We start from the raw sequence: 12701 nt of genomic DNA on the forward strand, positions 1-12701 counted from the left end.
CGTGCAAGTGACAGTACCCACTCCACTGCGGTGCCAGTTAGTCGCGCCGCGAAAAGGCCCACCACTTCCACGAAGGAAGCAGAAAAGACTATCGTTAGAGGAATGGCCTACGATACCGAGCCGCTCCCTTGCTAAGGAACCTAAGAAGGTCGGGGCCCCACCTGATCCTTCTCCGGCCATGGATGATTCACCTAAAACAGACCGTCAAGTCATCTCGGTGCTACGTTCTCTCATGGAGGCTATTCGAGCAATTTTAGTGGACATGGGGACACCCTCTGCTCAAAACGCACTTAAAGTGTTGGACGCCTTAAGCCCAGTGCTCGCATCCCTCAACTAGAAAGATGGCTACCCATACCCCATCCTTCCGGAAAGAAGTCAAGGCAGCGTCCGTCATCCAGTGGAACGCCAGAGCGCTAAAATCACTAATTTCAGATTTTCGTCAGCTTGTGTACACCAATGTGTTTCCACTCATCGTCATTTGTGAGCCCAACTTGTCGGAACCAATAAGACTGTCAGGATACGAATTTATCATGTCATCAACAAATGGCGCATGCAGCAAAATCGCCATTTTTGTTCGTCGTGAACTCACCTATGTTTTGCAACCAAGTGTGCCCCACGACGACAATCAATATATATGCATCACAGTTAAAAAGAACAAACTCTTGTTTACTCTCATAGGCGTGTATATATCGCCTTCCAGCAATTTCGATACCAAAATATTTGCGGATATCTTGAGTGTTTGTCCCACCCCATGGGTCATCATAGGAGATTTCAATGCACACCATCCAGCATGGGGAAGTACAAGGACAATTGCAAGAGGACGAAGATCAGCGAGCATCGCCCACAACTATAGCCTTACTCTCCTGAACGATGGTAGCCCCACCTTTTTTCGAGGCATGACATACGGCAGCTGCCTCGACCTTGCTTTCGTCTCCAACTCTCTCGCCAGATGTGTGGTTTCCAGACATTGGGACACATGGGAGTGACCACATTCCAACCTATCTGAACATCAAAGGCTTGTCGTCTACATCAGGCCCACGGAATACCATTCGGACGATTCAATGGGCCAACTTCAAATCTGAGATGGAAGATGCCTGCCGCGAGGGCCTGCCATCTGGGTTAGAGCAAACGATTAAAATTACGATGCAAAACGCCACTCGCATGATGACGATCTCTTCCACGCGAAATGGCTTCGACATATAATTAGAGGGACTTCGAGCGCTTCGTCGCCGGGCGGAACGTCGATATCGGCGTACAAAATCAATTCATGACCTTAGGGCAGCCAGGAGGATGCAAAAGAAGATTCAGCGTCGTATGGATAGATTAGCGCCGGAACGTTGGGCAACGTTTTGCCAGACACTCGACCCCCGCAAGCCACTGTCTCACATTTGGAAAACGGTGCAAGGTCTGCGTTGCCTTCCGGAACGGCGTTTTCCATTCAAGGCGCTAGCGCTTTTCCAAGGGCGGCAAGACATCGATGTCGCAGAAGACTTTTGTGCGCGGATCGCAGACCAAGCGACTCGTCCAGATCCTCCAGCCCGAGCTGACGTCCCCCATTCCCGTGATTGCCGCATGGACCTTCCTTTTACAATAGAGGAGCTCGAAGCGGCTCTAGCTCTCTGCAGGCGCTCATCATCTCCGGGTCCAGATGGTATATCATACCGGGCCTTGTGCTATCTCGGAGAATCCGCACGGATAGAATTGTTGAGCCTTTACAACTCCTCATGGCAGGAGGGAAATGTTCCTGACGAATGGAAAGTAAGCCGCCTGGTGCCACTCTTAAAGCAGGGCAAATCCCCATTAAAACTCACCTCTTACTGCCCAATAGCGCTGGCCAGCTGTGTAGGAAAGATAATGGAACGGATGATCCTTGACCGCCTGGAATGGTACCTTGAATACTACAAGATTTATCCGATTTCCGTGGCTGGTTTCCGACGTGACCGCTCTTCCTTCGACAATGTAGTTGATCTCGTTTCATATGTCCAGCACGAAAGGTCCCGTAAGCGTTTATCTGCAGCTTCATAGATGTGAAAGGGGCATACGATAACGTATCACATGAGGCCATTCTCGACGCCCTTGCGACGGTTGGCCTAGGTGGTCGAGTTTTTTTGTGGATTGCAAGTTACCTATCTGCAAGATCATTCTTTGTGTTAACTGACGATGGCCCAACGACGCGACGCTATAGCACAGGGGCGTTCCTCAAGGCGGTGCTCTCAGCCCGACGCTATTCAACCTCTCTCTTGTTGGACTTGCTGAATACTTGCCAACTACCATCAAAATTTCAATATACGCTGACGACATCTGTGTTTGGACTTCGGCAGTCACACGTCCTCAGATACGTGCGCGACTTCAAAGAGCGGCCACTTTGACAGCGAACTACTTGTGTAAACAGGGTCTCAGCATATCACCAGAAAAATGCGCACTAGTAGCATTTACTCGCAAATCGATGACGCCTTATGTCATCTCAATCAATGGGCGGACCATTTCCTATGTCCGAACGCACAGATTCCTTGGCGTAATTATTGACCGAGACCTCTGTTGGAGCCCACACGTGGCCTACATGAAACGGCGCCTGACAGCAACTTCCCAGTTGTTTAAATACTTGACAGGAAAGACGTGGGGGATGTCAGTAGACGCAATGCTTAAGCTCTAAAGAGCTCTCTTTCTTGGTTTTCTAAGATATAGTGTATCTGTACTGAACAACACCTGCAAGACACATATTCGTGTTCTGCAGGCAGCACAAGCTCAAACACTCAGAGTCTGCCTTGGTTTGCGCAGATGCACGTCAACAGAGGCAACTCTTGCGATTGCTCTGGACCATCCAATGCGAACTCACATTACGGTGGAAGCCCTGAGAACGCACATCAGACATTTTGCACGTGCTCCCTATCACCACCTTGCAGCACTACCTTCAGACAGGTACCAATCATCATTCTCTAAAACTATCAAGTACAACGACAAACTTCCCTCGGGCTTCACCGCTGCATCTAAACCATCGATACCCCCTTGGTGTTTTATCAGCCCCACAGTCCATCTCAGTGTACCAGGAATCGGGAAAAAGTCTGAACTGTCGTCGCCTGTGCTGAAACAACTGTCTCTGCTTCTTCTGCACCAGAGGTACGCGGACAGTGAACACATCTATACTGATGGTTCCATAAACATCCAGTGTTCGTCCGGTGCTGTGGTTGTCCCCAGCAAAAGCTATTACCATCAGCTTTAGGACTGACCACCCAACAACATCGACATCTGCTGAACTAGCTGCTCTTCGCGCTGCACTTCGTTTCCTCAATCGGGAGCCACCTCGACAATGGTCAATCTTCAGCGACTCAAAGGCAGCCCTACAATCTGTACTATCAGCTCTGCGTCGCGGGCCATTCGAACAGCTCGTATTCGATATTAGATGCCTACTCCATACATCACAGGAGAAAGGACACCACGTGACGCCGCAGTGACTTGGCAGCCACTGAAACGTCACTGGAAACGAAGACGCCGATAATGCCGCTCGGGCAGCTCTTGACGACGCACAAGAAGAGGCCATACCGCTTTCACGATCCGACGCAGCTAGCAGACTTCGAGTGCTTGCACAGGAGATCACGCTCTCTCTATGGTGCACACTAAACAGCCAGAACAACCAGAGCAACCGTCAATACCACCTGCCCTCTTTGATGCATCTCTATATGCCAACTGGACTCCGCCGAAGAGAGGCGACTCTGCTTTATCGCTTATGGCTAGGGATGGCTTTCACGAAATCTTACTCCTTCCGCATTGGAATGGCCGACAACGCTCTCTGCAATGCCTGTCTTTGCGAGGAGACGCTGGAACACATTCTGTGCGACTGTCCTGAATATAATGTTCAGCGACAGTCCCTGGCATCTGTTCTAGCGCACCTTGACGCTAGACCATTGTCCCTCGACACGATTTTCACGTGCCGCCGACAGAAGACATCGCAGGTGAAGGCGACGAAGGGACTACTTCGGTTTTTGAAAGAGACGGGATTGGACAAGCGGCTGTGAGTGATATCACGTACCATGCCAGATTGATGGACTCCAACGGACGATGTGTGTGCTGTGCTATGTGCTCTCTCTCCCTCTTTCTCTTCCCCATCTTTCATCTCCCCCATCTCTCTCTCATTTGTAGGGTAGCAAACCGGTTAAGCTGAACTGGTTAACCTCTCTGCCTTTCCTTCTCCACTTTTTCCTTCCTTCCTTCCTTCCTTCCTTCCTTCATGTGCATACAGAGCGTACAACCGCGCCGCCGGAGGATGAATATGGTGGCCGGCGCGAGCAGCAAGGGAAAACGTGGCAGGAGAGGAGGAACTTGTCGCTACTTCGCAAAAGCCGATCTAGGTATTTTAGATAGAACCACCGATAACTTTCGAGAAACTTCCGATACATGCAGGCGCGTCCTGCGCTGTGCGATAACATTTGTTAGACGGTGAAACGTGGTCACCCGATAAAGATAAGCAAGTATACGTGTCAATAGTTTCAATAAATATTTAGTTGGGAGTTAGCGCTCGTCCTGTCTTCTTCTAGACTGTGTGTGTGTCACCCCGCGCTATAATCCAAGATTATGTTACCGTACCAACTCGCCCAACTCTCGACCCTTTTGCGCGGTGGTCGCTCTCATAATTGCTGATTCAATGTAAGCGGCCAGATATCTGATTTTCGGTTAATGTGGTCCGAGTCAGCCACTCGGTAGGTGAAAGTGAGGCGAGTTATAGTTGGGTGGAAGGAAGCGATGGGGTCCACGTTCCCGTAGAATGTGTGCTCCGTTGGGGTGCCCGCCGCAGTGTCCTCACTTTGGATGGGGTTCAATTAAAATCCCTTATTAAATGGTTTCTTACTGACGCTAATAGTGCACAAGTATAAGAAAATCAGATATCGCCGCGCTCCTTTCAATGAAACAAAAAAAAAGGAAGCGTCGTAATCAATTCCACCACATGTCGGCACCATATCGCACTGCTCGACAAGGCGGAGGCGTACTGCTCGCTATTTCAACGCCCCTGCAGTGACATCTCGTTCACGGTAACCTGGATATTGGGTGCGCTTGCGTTCATATCGGTCACCGTAAAATTACGATCGCTGTTCGCTACCGCCCTCCCTCCTACTCATCAACTTTCACCGTTTAGCTGCACGATGCGCTTAACACACTTACTTTGCGCCATCCTCCAAACCCCATTATATTATTGGGGGATTTCAACTTCCCCAACATCTGCTGGACTACCGATCCTACGCGCTGTTACCCGCTTTCTTCACAAAGTAACGACTTTCTTTATCTATGCACTTCATTTTCCTTAACACAATTAGTATTGAAACCAACTAGCATATCAGACAGTGCTACTAACCTCCTTGACTTAATCTTATGCTCTCATCCTGACATAGTTACCAATGTTTCAAGCTTACCGGGCTTAAGCGATCACCTGGGTCTTTCGTACAACATATTGTTACTTGCATTAAAACCAGTTGTTGAAAAAAAAATTTCTCACTATAATAGGGCAAATTTTGACGACATTAATATTGAGCTATCTAACTTTTTGATCCTCTCCTAAGCCAATTTGATGATAGCACGGTTGATGAGAAATGGATCGTGTTCAAAAATAGAATACATGAGCTCACCGATAAGTTTATTCCGTCAGGTGTAATATCGTGAAATGTTAAAAGGCCCTGTTTCAACCTCCCAGTTAAAAAGGCTTTCCAACCGAAAAAAAAAAAGACTATCGAATAGCGAATAAAAGTACACGGGCTTCGAAATGCGATGCTTATAAGGAGGCGAACAATACCTACATATAGGGTACAAAACTTGCCAGAAGGCATTCCAAGTACAAATTTTGCCCACAATGCTTGCGAATGACCCTAAAACGTTTTGGTGTGTTATTAATCCCTCCAAAGATAACTCGAACAAGCTGATTGATTCCAGTGGTTCACCGGTACTCGGTGATGTATGTGCCCATGTCCTTAATTCTGCATTCTGTAACAACCTTGTATGTACTGATCCTGTGCTTCCAACTCTTGAATGTTGCAATTTACCCAGCTATAGATTTTGTTATCATTGAACCTCTTGGGGTCAAAAATCTAATTAAAGGTCTGAAGTTGTCATCAAGTCCTGGTACTGATTTGATTAACGCGAAATTTCTGAAAATACTGTTAGTTATTCATCTGTTCTACTTTCAAGAATTTTTCAGCAATTTTTAGACACCGATCAGCTCCCTGCAGATCGGAAGGTCGGGAAGGTGGTCCCACTTCACAAGTCCGGCAGCGAAAGTCACCCCTCAACTACCGCCCTCTTTCCCTCACCAGCCTTCCTTGCAAAGTCCTTGAGCATATTTTGTACTCACATTTAGCAAAGTACTTTGACAATAATTAATTTTCCACAAGAGCACAATATGGTTTCCGAAAAAACTTGTCTTGCGTAACTCCGCCCCCCCCCCCAACTTCTTTCTTTAACTCAGACTTCATTTTATTCTTGACAAAGGTTCATTCGCAGACTGCGTTTTCTTTGATTTCGGCGAGGCCTTCGACAAAGTGCGTCATACATTGCTTCTGTTGAAACTTGGTAAACTTAGTCTTCATCCTAACCCGTTTGCATGGCTTGAACATTTCCTCCTTAATCGGTTACAGTACGTTGCGTCAAATAACCGTCTGTCCCCATTTAACCTCGTAGACTCTGGTGTGCCTCAAGGATCAGTTACAGGCCCTCTTTTCCTAATTTACACTAACGATTTACGCAAGGATGTTTTTTTCTAACATTTACCTTCTCGCAGAAGACTGTGACCCTCCGTGAAATCTCAGACAAATCTGATAAAGATTCCTACAAGACGATATTAGCGCTACCTCTAACTGGTGTGAGGTATGGTTAATGCAACTTAACGTAACTAAATGCAAATGTATGCGTGTAACTCGCAGAAATATTCTTCCGCCGATATACGATGATACTCCCCCAGAAGTCGTAACCTCCTAAAAATACCTAGGCGTCCACATAACCTTGACACTTTCCTAGTCGTTACACATCGATAAGTTAATTAACAATACTAACCGCATGCTAGGATATATTCGCCGAAATGTTCTTCTGCTCCAACATCATCAAAGTCAATCTCATACGAAACGTTTATTAGGAGTAAAATGGAGTACACGTCATCCATGTGGGACCCGAACCTCTAAACCCTTATTCAATCACTTAAACTAATCTGAAACAATGCCGCGCGTTCCATTTATGGCAATTGTAGCCGCACAGCAAGCGTAACTTTCATAGGAAAACTCCTTGCTACTTGCTCCGCTCTCAGCCCGACGCAAGTGCTTTCGCCTTGCTTTATTTCACGAAGTATATTTCCACAATTCCTGCCTGCGCGATAATCTCATATCTCCTACCTACATTTCCTCTCGCATTGATCATAGCCATAAAGTTAATAATAATAATAATATTTGGGGTTTTACGTGCCAAAACCACTTTCTGTTTATGAGGCACGCCGTAGTGGAGGACTCCGGAAATTTTGACCACCTGGGGTTCTTTAACGTGCACCTAAATCTAAGCACACGGGTGTTTTCGCATTTCGCCCCAGCCATAAAGTTGGAATAATTCAATGCCACACCAGAACGTGTCACGAATCATTTATTCCTAGGATCTCTCAGGAATGGAACCACCTTCCCGGCGCAGTTGCTGCAAGCAAGGACCACTCAACGTCTCGTTCGGCCATATCAGACATCGTCGCTCCCGGATACAATTAACTAATCAAATTTGCTGCACTAGCTAACCACTTTTCGCCGTTTTGTTATTTACTTATGTATGTTTTTTTACCCACTCCCCTCTGTAATACCTCGGTCTTGAGGGTACAATAACATAAATAAAATAAATACAGAGCTTCTTGCCGACATTCGCTATACGAAAGATTGCTGGGCATGGTACAAAAGCCAATTTTCATCAACATTGCGTTAGTAGCTCTCTACCAACTCTGCCGTCCTACTCCTGATTACAAAGTTCACATCGGTGTGCAGCATGCAGTATATATATATAGCGCGCGGAACCTCCTGCGCCTGCTCGGCCGACTCTGTGCTGTTCGCGCACAGTATGCCGCAGTACTTGCCGTAAATGCATAGCCACAGCTATCCATCCCTCGTGGTTTGCCATGATACCGTTGTGAAGCGCTGGTGTTCTAAAGCTATCGACTGTTTTAAGTAACTGCTGGAGTACTTCCATATTTTACTCGTAGTGTTCCCCATTTTTCTTCGCTTAATAGAACTAACGCTGAACGGAGCGTATTACGCCCAACTTTCTCGCCTCAAATTAATCGAATCATCCCAACGTGTTGCAAGCGCCGTAGAGTGAGGCAAGGGCGTTGTCAGAACTCTCGGGAATGCAGCTGTAGGTCTTCCAGTAGGTACTGGACTCTAAAGAACTATAAACTACGCCAACAAATGCACCCCATCACCCCCGCGCCCATATCATGTAGCCTTAAAAAATGTTCGCCTGCATTCAATAGTTGGAAAGCTTCATTCTTACGAGCCCAATCAACTTTCTTTTCAACAGCTGGCTTAATATTACACCCGAGAGACCATTCTTTCTATATATTTACAAAAAGTAGATACAAATCAGTGACTATCACTTTTCAAGAGGCGCTTACCTGCATAAATTGTGCTCGCATCCTTCAGCAACAAGAAGAGTCTCGGAACGGTTGCAAGCGTGGCAAGTATTTTCCTATAGTGGAGAAGTTACGGAAGAATGTTCACTCCTTTTTGTTCACAGCGCACTGTTAATAATTATGCAAATTATCGGACTGGAAAGCGACTACTTAGCAAACACGGGTGCTCATATTTGTACATTACATTTGCTACGCGTTGCGATGAGTTGTTTCTATTTGAGAATATCGACTCGCACTTCCGTGTTTATAGGTTTGTCCGACACACTATCGGTTTTTGACAGTTTCCTTAATTTTCAGATTTAGTTTTTCTATTAGTCACCGTATGCAGACAAGTGCCTGTTCATACAAAGTGGCCGCTAAGAATACTGCATTTAAGCTATTTCGTGCTGCCATGACAAAATCGGATCTGTCCTACATCTCTGCGCAAAGCTCACTCCTGTGGATTTTGAGCGCTTGCAAGCGTGTACGTGCAACGTGGTCGAGGGAGAGCTTTAGCTCACCCCTTAAACGCCGTCTGTTCAAGCAATTCCCTTAGAGAAACTGCGAAATAATTGAAACCTTGTCCTTGAATAGTTGCCTTAACTTTTATGCACGAGTGTGTGAAATATTTGTGTGTGTATGTGTGTAATTGGCAAAGCTATTGCGCGTTGATTGTGAGCGTTCACTAGCCTATGGTATAGAAATAGGCAAGAGGATTTTAGTGCGTACAATAAGACATTCAAAAGCTCTGTTTAAGAAGCCTTTATTGCAAATGATGCAAATTCCGCATCCAGTAGGCGTGCCGGGCCTGGTCCCGTCAGTCATCGGGGAACATTTCAATCTGCAAATAAATTAGGTACACCGCTGAATCACGGAATCTGCATCATCTGGGCATTGTGTGTATGTATGCACGTAGGCCTGTAAGTATTTGTTTATTTGCCATGACACGCCGAATCTTAGCGCATGTCTATGACACGTGAGCTGTGCACAGTGCGCAGATCTACATGCAATGCGGTCTACACAATTAAAGGTGCACCGACATAAATGGTGCGCTCATAGTTGGCCACGAGAATCGCGTACAATCTCATCCTATACGTTCATCTTTGCCTCTACTCTACAAAAGGTAGATTAACAATGTAAATGAATAATTCACGGCAATATTACACCATTTACAGCTATAGTCTAAAAAACCCTTAAAACAGATTGAGACGGCCACGTACTGTGTAAATACTAAACGGAGCTAGAAAACATCGGGATGTATACGCAGTGTTCGAACTATCATGCACCGAACTTTTCGTGGACATGGATAATTTTACGCGAACAGAAACAAGTACATAATGTCCATCCGCCATTTGATCTCCCGCCAGCATTTCTTTTTGTTAGTAATCAATTATGGCCAGTTATCTAACTTGTTAATTACAGTTCTATTTATCAAGGTGTGAATTATGAACTTAGACATTTAGAGAATAACGGGGATGCTTTCATAAAGGTGCTTGTTACGTCGCGATTTTTTTCGGCAGAAAAAATAAAGCCTGCGAAATGAAAAATACTACGCGACTATAGGCACCCACCAGCACTAAAGTTCCCTCGGAACCCGCACTACAAAGCAACGCCCACAGACAGGCTCATTGGGAGTTGCTCGCGAGAAAAAAAGAAGCGAAGGGGGGGGGGGGGGGAGAATTGGTTGAATGAGCTACCGCTTTATTTGTCGCGTCGCACCCATGACAGTGCGTAGCCTGGAATAAGATGACTAGTTCAATGTACGTAACCTTCGAATTGGTTTGGAACGAGCGCGCATAGTATGAACACTACGCGCACACTTATCTCTCGCGTTGGAACACCCTTCTGCAGCTATCGTAAGCAGCTCCCTCGCAGTGAGCCTGTTGGAGCACGCTGCTTTCAGGAGCGGATGGGTGCGTAGTCAGCGTTATATTGTTGCAAATTTTGCGGCTTGTCCGTTTTAGCCGGGAAATAGCGACAAGTTGAAAACATCCCGCTTCGATGTTTCTTATACATAATTGTCAACAAAAAACCTTTAAATGTCAACTGCAAGGACGTGTAGCTATGGCTACATTTGTTATAAATAAGTATTATATAACACTGGAAATCTTGGCAACGTCGCAGAACTGGTAATTGCATAATTCCTTGTTGGCAGACTTTAAACAGCCCATAAGCAGACGACGCGTGCACCTGGTGGTCGTCGCTATGACGTATAATGGCGTAACTTCTAGCACGCCGTCTGCGAGATTTTTCAGCGTGGCGCGTTCACTGCCTTATCTCGAAGGTCATTTCAAGGTCATGCGTCACTTCTGGCGAGAGGTAATGGCGGAGTGTGATTAAGTTTTTTTTTTTCAGTTTGAGTGTCAAAGACGGCTATTTTTTCGAGCTTTTCGGGATGATTCCGCTGGTATTGAGAACTTGACAGTTAGAACTTTATTTCACGAGTTCGGCAATTATAAATAAGTATTTGATTGTGAAATGATCCGTCTTTTTTTTAAAGAAATGCTTGGTGCATGTTAGTTGCGACACATGTATAGGCCAGAACAATGACGTTAAATGTTACTACTTCGTCTCAGTGCACGAAAAGGAAACTGCAAAGTGCATATGAAAAATTTGTCAATTAGGCAGGGTGTTTCAGCTAATCAGTTACCTTCAGCTACTGAGATCATTTAAATTACGCAGAAAACGAGAAAAGATTTAAACAAGTTATGATTTTTTTAACTTAAGGGCGCGACTTCCGATCGCAAGCAATTATTGCGTCCTAAAACGACATCCCCGCAGTCTTTTTCAAAACACCATGCATTGCGTAATTATTGTTTCCGCGCTTTACTCGAAACGGGATAAAAACGAAGAGTGCCACGTGATCGTGCACCCCCGCCCTGCTGCATCGGCGGTCCCAAAAGTGACTTCAAATAACTCCGCTCATTGCCCGACTCGGCACGCCCGAAAGTAACAAGCTATCGGTGTGGGTTTCCATTGATTGCATGTGTTGCGTGACGACCGCAGCTTACGCAATGACCAGGTGGCTGCAGAGTCTTAAAAGATCCTTAAAATTCTACTCTTAAGCAAAATTACACCCTTTTGCCACACAACAATAATCGCCATCTGTCTCGTCCGCATTTCCTTTCTTTAACGCGGCGAGCCTGGTACTTCCCAGTAACGAACGGCATGCGCGTTATCAGCATGGACAGCATTCCTGACAGGAAAGTAGCGGGCGCGGCGTTTTCAAGAAAGGAAACTCAAGCAAGGCAAATGACGATTATTGTTGTGTGGAAGATATACACTCCAAAGGGTGTAACACTTGTCCATCTAGATTCTCAAAAAGGAAACAAAGGATTCTCAAAAAGGAAAATGATACCGCTCAGAAAGAGAAGTTGAGACTCACCTGCACTTTTTTGCGGTCTCTGTAAAGTTGAGATTCCGCAGCTCTGTAATCCATGGAACAATCGTCCCCCGCAGCTTCCGCGCCCTCTTGCTCGCTCTGTGCGTCGGCGCTTTTCTGCAGAGTCAAAAGCACGCCGAGTTACAGAATGCGGCAGATATCGCAGGTGGCAAAGCACTGATGGTGATATGGAGCGATGAAACATTAAATCATAACACGCATCCCTTGAACACGGTTGTTGGCAAAGTACGACATGGTGCACATCCTTGGCCACAAGTCGTAAGTGACGTCATGCTTTAGGCGAACCTGGAGCCGAACGGGAACGTGACAGAGCTCCCTGCGAAAAAGCCCACTAATATGCTGGCGGTGGTAGAAACCTCATTTTCTCCTTTTGAAGGAAAGGGGCAGAGGGATACCACTAATAAGAGTTTGACTGCTTATAGTGACTGTTGTCGCATGAGAAGCTTCTCTCCCGGAACTGCAGTGATGTTACCTCGGATTAACAGCAAAGCTTCGTCGCCGACGTGCGGTGGCTTTCAGCAGACATAAACGACGTTATTCGATCGTTGGGCACGCACGCTGCGCCTTTCTTCGGTTTTCTAATAACAGAGGAATCAACGGCAGTCTTTGGCGAATCATGAGCCTTCGCGACCCAGGCATACGAAAGAAGGTGGGTCTGCCTGCCTTTGCCTTGAAGGAAGCAACTCT

General features: G+C 46.2%; 1 protein-coding gene across 4 annotated transcripts in view; it reads right to left on the bottom strand.

Moving 5' to 3' along the window:
• Positions 1–12701, bottom strand: part of LOC142566143 (uncharacterized) — a 58262-nt gene that overhangs the window by 22799 nt on the left and 22762 nt on the right. For all 4 annotated transcript variants that reach the window (XM_075676967.1, XM_075676965.1, XM_075676964.1 and 1 more), the window contains 2 exons: positions 11997–12110; positions 8615–8688 (listed from right to left, as the gene is read on the bottom strand). In XM_075676967.1, coding sequence (XP_075533082.1) covers positions 8615–8688; positions 11997–12110 — 188 coding nt within the window. The remainder of the gene's footprint in view (positions 1–8614; positions 8689–11996; positions 12111–12701) is intronic.

Source organism: Dermacentor variabilis, unplaced genomic scaffold (genome assembly GCF_050947875.1).
Source record: "Dermacentor variabilis isolate Ectoservices unplaced genomic scaffold, ASM5094787v1 scaffold_12, whole genome shotgun sequence".
Taxonomy (NCBI): Eukaryota; Metazoa; Arthropoda; class Arachnida; order Ixodida; family Ixodidae; genus Dermacentor; species Dermacentor variabilis.